Source organism: Rosa chinensis, chromosome 2, assembly GCF_002994745.2.
Source record: "Rosa chinensis cultivar Old Blush chromosome 2, RchiOBHm-V2, whole genome shotgun sequence".
Taxonomy (NCBI): domain Eukaryota; kingdom Viridiplantae; phylum Streptophyta; class Magnoliopsida; order Rosales; family Rosaceae; genus Rosa; species Rosa chinensis.
The window spans coordinates 22,333,379-22,340,940 of record NC_037089.1 but is presented as its reverse complement, the minus strand read 5'-3'; the positions used below and the strand labels follow the sequence as shown (position 1 = coordinate 22,340,940).

Sequence of the window (7,562 nt, the reverse complement as noted above, 5' to 3'; positions counted from 1 at the left end):
CTTTTTCTGCTTGAAATTTTCTAAATTCGTCGCCATTGTTGTTTGATTTATAATCTGTATACTTGTTTGTGCTATTTATAGGTGTCTATGTTGAGAATCAGTGCTCAAATAAAATCACTCAGCTCACGGATAATGTCTACGTCTGTCGCTCTGGATCAGTACGATTCTCATCTTCATTACTTCCTAGACCTTATTTAATTTGTTGTCTTTGATCGAATTTTTGAGCATGTGGAGTTTTCACAATTTGCAGGCTGCAAATTCTTAGGTTGTTTCCGACTATGTGAGGCACTTTCTTCATCAGCACACGTGAGTCTTTTTCAGCCTCTGTGCCTTTTATTTCACTGATTCGTATCGATTTGTATTGCGGTTTCAGGTTAATGGTTTACTGGATTTAATTGTGTATTTGTGTTTGTACAGCATTCAGCTATGGCAGCCTGCTACTGTCAAAGTTGTTGCTAATCTCATCAGGCTACTGTCATATGGCGGCACAGTCATAAAGGCGTCATTTGCCATTGGAGGTATGCACGCTAAAGCTTTTTTATGACCTAGTTCTACAATTTCTGTTTCAATATAGGGAGTAGACATTGTGTGAGTGAATTTGTCTTTGTTTGCTTTGGGTGTGTAAAATCTAGCACTTGTGCAAAACATTACAGCATATTGTTAATTGGTTGGAATTAGATGCTTAGTGAGTTATGGTCTCAAGTTAGAATACTTGTCAACTTGGATTATCATAATCTTGGATTTGGCTAGTATACGTCTGGATTACATGCCAGGAATTCATCTTGTGGTTAATGATATTGGCTTGTATCTACTGCGTTGAAGGCTCATATCAGGATGTCATAGCCTTGTTCTCTTTATATCGTGAGAACTGATTTCAATAGCATGCTTTGGTTCTAACTGGATATGATTTCCACTTTATGAGGGAGGTTCAATTAATGCGATACTTTTGCCTGTGGTTTGACCTGACATATTTTTCTGTGTTATAGGTTCTGGCTCTAGTTACTTGTATGGATTCTTTGATCAAGCATGGAGAGAAGGAATGACTAGGGACGAAGCGGAGGTATGAGTCTCTTGATGTTTGAAGTTTATTTGTTCAGTAATTACCTCGAAACAAATTGGTCATGAAAAGTACTTGAGTTTCATGGGACTTGACCTGGTTTTATTTTAATCCCCTAAATGACTTGAATGCTTTACATAGAAAAAAATTAAAGGAGATTCTAAACTTTTTCATTTTTATGGATCTAATACACTACATTTAGGTAGTGAAGATATCTTTCAAGCTTCTGCTGTGATAGCTAATGTTCAGTAGTTAATTAAGCTAATGGAAAAAAAGGATTGCTTTCTGTGCATGATTAAAGACTTGAGCTAATCTCTAGCTTTATACTTCCTTTCTCATGGGAAACTTAATTCCTTAATCTCAATGTGGTCCTATCATTGTTTCTCTGGCTGTAGTTCTTCTTTGCACTTGCGTGGGAACTGAGATACAATTGTGTGTGATTTCATTTGTTGGTTAGTTGGTTTGCAGGTTGCTTAGTTAACTGATGATGTATTTACTTTTGGCGTTATCATCAAATTATATTAGTACTCCAAAATGGTATAACATAAATCTGATTTTGAACAGGTTATTTAGCTTACATAATTATTTGTTATATCAACTTTTTACTTGAAACAAGATATTAGTAAGTTTAGGAAAGACCTCCAAAAGTTACAGTTCGCAGTTCTGTTGTAGATTTGACAAGTCTGCAATTCTCTAGTTGCACTTTTCAAGAGTTTAGAAAACTAATAAGGGTGTGTATTGAATGCTTTTCATGCTCTGCGTCTGAGATTGACACGTTAGCAACCTTCCATGGATACATGTCACCTCAACTAGCAATTTGACTTAAATGTCTACATTGGTATCATTCTTTGTCACAACATTTCTGATACAATCTGTTTACTTAGGTGCTGATCTCCGGAAGGGAATAGCCAGAGGCTCCTCTTTCCCCTGCAATGGATGCTGTAATAAGAGTATTCAAACGTGTCGCTGGATTATCTGAGAGTGCAGGCGAGGCAGAGTTGTCTGGTGCTGCTGGAGTTGCACTCTGTTCCATCCGTTTGTTGGTAGCATCCACACAAGCGATTAATTTAATTGGAAAACAAGGATCATTAATCAAATCTATACAGGAGAGTACCGCTGCTTCTGTGCGAGTATTGTCTGGAGGTATGCTTTTATTGTGGCACAGTGTTGATTTTCTCTAATCAGTAAAATATTAGTGGTTTCCGTATCTTATCTTCATTGTCTTACCAGTGTTCAAGTCTTATCCTTTTTTCTCCAATGCAGAGTATAATTATCATGTAGCTATTTCATGTGGTTATTGATAGGAGCATAAATGCAACAAATATAGTGTGAAATCCCCTACACTTTTCTTAGTTAATTCCTTGTAAAAGTCAGTTTTAACTTTGTTTTCTTTTTAGGTTGTTCGTGAATTGATTCAAGAGAAATAGGAGCTTAAAGGGAGAAACTAATCCATGGATCATGAAGTAATGATGCAGAGGACTAAGTTTGATCAACCTTTTAGCCAGAAATTATAAGGGAAGTCCACGGAAATCGTTGTGCAAAACAGTTGCTGCAAAGCAGAAAACTGCAGTTTCAGAATCAGCTTTCTGGGAACGGTTTTGAGGAGAGATTCTTGCATCCTTCCAGCTGCAACTTTGCAGAAAGGCCACTGATCCGTGAAGACATGATGTTATACTTTAACTAGAGCCAGATAACTGGTCAGAAGCATCAACGAGGCAGCAGGAAATCTAAGTCGAAGTATGCTTCCCGATAAGGCAGAAACTGTCAGCTTTTCACGAAGCTTTTTGGGAGATCTTTTCCGGCGATTTTATTGGAGTTTTTCCAGAAGTTTGTTGATCAATATAGAAGATATGATGTCATAGAACACGTGGGAGTCAAGAACCATCCAGAAACTTGTCAAGACAAAGTTGTTCCTTGTCCAAGAAGGAAGCTTCAGAGACAGAAATTGAATCCTAGTCAAAACAGGGCATTTTGGCCGAGATTCTTCTTTGGACGGATTTCCAGGGCATTTTTGGAAGGTTATTGCTGCTAAAAATATTAAGGAGAGTCCTAGAATAATTCTACAAGATTACAACAAGAATACCAAGGCTTGAAAATCATTTAATTGTGCACCAATTAAAGGAATCCTCAAGCAACAAGGGAAGGTTTTAAAAGCATTGTTGAAGAAGGAAACTAGGGCTGAACTTCTCCTATATATATTGAGCTTCTGCACACGTTGAAGAGGACCACGCCTTTCACCTTCTCTTCTTTCTCTTTCTCATTCATCCGCCATCATCTTTTTCTTCTTTTTCTCTATTTGTTTTATTTTGGTTTTTAAAACAATGTGTAACTAACTATCTTTTTGTTAGGGGCAAGGTTTGAAGCCCCAATTATGTAGAACATATGTTTGGTTTTAATCTAGTTTCTTGATCTTTGGTGTGAATTGGTTGTTTATTTCTGATTGATTGAAAACTTTTGCATGTGTTTGTTTTATGGTCGCGAACATATAATTTATGCATGTAATTGGAGCTAGGTTTAGAAAATAATTCACCTAATCGTCTTGTTTTCTAATCCACAAGTATGCAAGGCTTTGGACAAAAGCTGATGTCTTAAACAATTAGAAGAGCATGCTAGGTAGGCGTTCCACACTAGACTGCAACTCTATAATCAATCGTTTCCATAAGATCTTAATGCTTCAAATATGTTGACACTATATGTGTTGTTGATAGGATAGCATTATATACCTTGATTGCATGTTTGATAGGCTTAGCTATTGTGCGTTCACGTAGACTAAGTAATTAGGGAAATATTAATAAGGGACATGATCTGCTCCGACTTGTTTCTTGGTTGATTTCTGTTCACACCTTAGTAATTGAAACTAGGTTAACTTAACATTGTTCGAAAGTAATTGGTGGTGGATTTCCGAGTCTCTAACGTCTTCTCCATATTGTTTTTCAAACTCTAAAATCGTTTTTGCTTTCTTATTTTCCTTTTATTTTCGTAGGAACATAAAAACCCAAAATCTGTTTCAACTTAGGATTGCAACGCACCCTTCTATCCCCATCTTGTCCTGCCATCTTTTTCCCTCTTTGACGTTTTTCTTTTTCTTAGTTTTGTTATTTGTTTTGTGATTTAGTTAGTTTTGTTTTCTTTTCTTTTGTGTGAATTATAAAGTTACCCTCAATCCCCGGCTTGAACAATCCCTGCCTACTCTATATTGCTAACGAATACATCTTGCAGGGTTAATTTGAGCGCTTGTTTTTAGCGTATCAGTTATCACCGTTTCAAATTAGCAAGGAGTCACTTACAGAAATTTGGAACTAAAATGATTCTTGTATTTAAGTTTCCATTCTTTTCTTTTGTGCTTTACTTTTAAAGCTTAGATTTGCAATCGGTGATCTAGATTCCAGTATTTTCTATACCTGTTATCCTTAGTTGTCGTTTGTTCTCAAGTTCTTTTGCCTCTTCGAATGAATGATATTTTTACTTCTCTAAACAAGGCATCTGATACCTAATATTTGTTCTGGCAGAAGAGGTTCCATTCTATGCTGCCGCTGATGAGAGGATTATTGAAATGCAGGGAGAAACCTTAAAGGTGCTCAAAGCTCTAGAAGCAGTAGTGTCTCACCTGAGGAAGTTTTTGGTTGATCATAGTGTTCTTCCTCTTTTTGAGAAAACTGTAAGCTTAAATTTTGCTGATGTTTTCTGTGATTTAATTTCTTCGCATTGTTGTTTATTGACTATGGGTGCATCTTCAGTACACTGCTCCAGTTTCTCAAGAACGCCAACCAGATCCCTGGGCTGACAAGTCGTTGCTTCATACTGCAACTCAAACTGGAGGTGGCACTAATTATCCTCTCACAGCTACACGGGAATCTTTGTTTCTCAGCCATGAGTCGCAATTGGAATCACAACTCCCATCCTCTGGACTTTCCATTTATGGACAAGAGGCTTCTCTTTCTTCAATACATTCTTCAAGACTTGGCCGTCCTGGTGCTCCTATTGTTACTCAGGTTCGTCTTTCTTACTGTTTCATCCTTTTAGCTTATACTTCTTACATTGCAGTAACAAAGCTCATTTATGTCTTGACTTGCACTATAACACACAACCACAGTCGACTTTATGCTCATTTATGTCTTCTGTTTGTTCTCAAGTTCTGTCATTAGGTTTATGTTGCACTGTGAAACTGACTTTGTCATTCTCTTGCAGGGCCTTGGATTACAAGTTGTGAAATATTTGGCTGCCAAATATGAAGAGCTAGGGTGTGAAGTGAAATGGATGGGCAAGCCTGATAAGGTGATCTAGTCACATTGGTCTGGTTACCGCTGTTAACTTCACTTCATGTGAACCTTTAGCTTAATACATATTTCTCTTGCACTTGACTACCAAGATGAATTTTGACAAGGCTAGTTTTTGCTTTGAAGCAAAGTTTGGTGTTGAAATTTTGTAGATTGTTGCTCATATGTTTCTAGGCTAGCCTTCGTAGGTTTTGGGGTTTTCTTTTGTGACATATGTTCAATCATGAATTTGGAAAGAAAATTAATGGAAAGCCCCAATTTTTGGATGATTATGAAATGCATTTCTTTTCCTAGCAGCAGCTAGATGCAAACCTTAGCTCATCACGCTTGTCAAAATGAAGTGAAGTATATAAAAGCATAACAAAACAGTAATGCCAAGGAAAACGAAGTCACTTGAGAGATTAGAAATCAGTATCAAAATGAAAATCGATGTCTTATGATTATTAATGTATCGAGTTGTGTCCGCAGAACCGATGTACTCAAAACCAGTGCACATCGATTTTACAAAACAAAAGCGATGTCTACAATGAAACAACACATCGGTTCTAGAAAAAGCAAGCGATGTACATAAAACCATTGAACATCGTTTTGCTTAAATGAAAACGATGTGCTGTGTTAAATGAAACATCAGTCCTTAAAAAAAAAAAACCGATGACGCCTAAAGATACAGACATCGTTCCTAAGAAAATAATGTGCCAAGGTACATGTAAAAATGCCCACGAACAAACAATACTCATGGCAACTGATGTCTACAAGTGTACTGGACATCGCTTCTGGAATAGAAATCGATGCAAATGTTCACGTAGGTATTGTTCAACATATACTTTATTAAGCATAAAATGTGAAAATATAAAGAATTAGACATACCTAACATACAAAAATATGATGATTATAATGATTATACATCGATTTTTTTTTTAGAATCGATGTTGGTTGTTGTCTAGGACATCGGTTAAAAACGCGCTTATACTGATGTCTATATCTTTCTTTACACCCACTAAGACATCGGTCGAAAATTAGTTTAACATCGGTACTGGACTGATGTCTATGAACAAAATTCTAGTAGTGTATGTCTTGCCCTCACTCTAAGAGGAAAAAAAAATTTAATTTTCAATATTTTTTTTTTAGTCTTTTGGCTTATTAAATGGACTTTGTCATTGGTCGACTTAATTCTTAGTTCGTCTAGTTGAACAACAATTGAGTTCTTTAGGCAACTACATTTACTGTTATGAGAGTTATGTTATTAGTCAGGGTTTTAGTCATTTGATAGGCTTGTTTGTTTCATTGAATAAGCGAGCTAAATCTATTTACAATGAGGGGTGGTTGTCAGTTTGTTCGGTAGCTTGGTTCATAAGTGCTTGAGTCAAGATAATAATTTATGCATGTACCTTGCCATTGAATAAGTAATGAAATTATTTATTATTCCAAACATTAAAAAATGTCATAGAACAAATGTTAATTGTTAAGTAGACTTTGTTCAAGTAAACCCTAATTTGTGTTTGGCCCAAACTCTAGGTTACTTGACCTAGTGGTAATAGGGTTAAATTAGAAGGATCTAGATTCCTATTCAATGTACGATTACTTTCCTTGTATGATTGAGATTCTATACATTAAAGAGGCCCCTATTATCAATGAGAATACACAGCGATTTCCTCTCAATTTCAGTTTCTCTACAACACGTTATCAGCACGAAACCCTAACCCTGAAATAAATAGCCAAACCTTGATTCAAGAAGCTAAAAACCTTGAATCTGAATACAAAACCTTAAAGCCTTTTTTGCCTCCACCTCACACATTGAGGAACTAGATTCCAGGAATCCAGAACCGGCGGCGGTACCCCAAGAACCTACCGGAAACCTACCGAACCGGCCACCAGAAGCTCCATACATCTCGCAGCAAATATTCCACCGGTTCAACATCTTCCAGACCTCCAATTTCCACCAAATTTTGATAGTAGAAGCCTATTGATCTGAAGTTTCAGGAACCAGAAGAAAAAGTTCAAAAACCGGCCTAAAAATACATGAACCGGCCACCTAAACATCTGCGTCTTGAACCGGCAGAGAAGAAGAAGAGAAGAAAAGAAAGAAAAAAAAGGGGAAAGGAAAAGAAGCCCAAGGCAGAGGCCCACTACCACGTCAGCAGGAGGACCCACAACCACGTCAGCACAAAGACCCACTGCCACATCATCACTACATGTCAGCAGCAAGACCCATTGCCACGTCAGCATCA

At 37.0% G+C, this 7,562-nt stretch overlaps 1 protein-coding gene across 3 annotated transcripts; it reads left to right on the top strand.

Annotated features, from left to right (window-relative positions):
- Nucleotides 1-1,043: 1,043 nt before the first annotated feature.
- On the top strand, nucleotides 1,044-5,431 carry LOC112189430 (RNA-binding KH domain-containing protein PEPPER). Of its 3 annotated transcripts, XM_040515317.1 has the most exons (5): nucleotides 1,044-1,060; nucleotides 1,942-2,200; nucleotides 4,567-4,715; nucleotides 4,795-5,049; nucleotides 5,246-5,431. In XM_040515317.1, the coding sequence occupies exons 2-5, from the start codon at nucleotides 1,990-1,992 to the stop codon at nucleotides 5,339-5,341; spliced, it is 711 nt and encodes a 236-aa protein (XP_040371251.1). In that variant the 5' UTR covers nucleotides 1,044-1,060; nucleotides 1,942-1,989; the 3' UTR covers nucleotides 5,342-5,431. The 3 variants fall into 3 exon arrangements, with proteins under 3 accessions (XP_040371251.1, XP_024184534.1, XP_024184535.1); XM_024328766.2 differs by lacking the exon at nucleotides 1,044-1,060 and having other exon boundaries at nucleotides 1,683-2,200; XM_024328767.2 differs by lacking the exon at nucleotides 1,044-1,060 and having other exon boundaries at nucleotides 1,684-2,200; nucleotides 4,567-4,631.
- The last annotated feature ends 2,131 nt before the right edge of the window (nucleotides 5,432-7,562 follow it).

Excerpts from the sequence above, each read along its gene's own strand:
- LOC112189430 (XM_040515317.1), top strand. The coding sequence starts at position 1,990 with ATGGATGCTGTAATAAGAGTATTCAAACGTGTCGCTGGATTATCTGAG. Across the intron at positions 2,201-4,566 it reads TGTGCGAGTATTGTCTGGAG|AAGAGGTTCCATTCTATGCT; the intron begins GTATGCTTTTAT and ends TTGTTCTGGCAG. Across the intron at positions 5,050-5,245 it reads GTGCTCCTATTGTTACTCAG|GGCCTTGGATTACAAGTTGT; the intron begins GTTCGTCTTTCT and ends ATTCTCTTGCAG.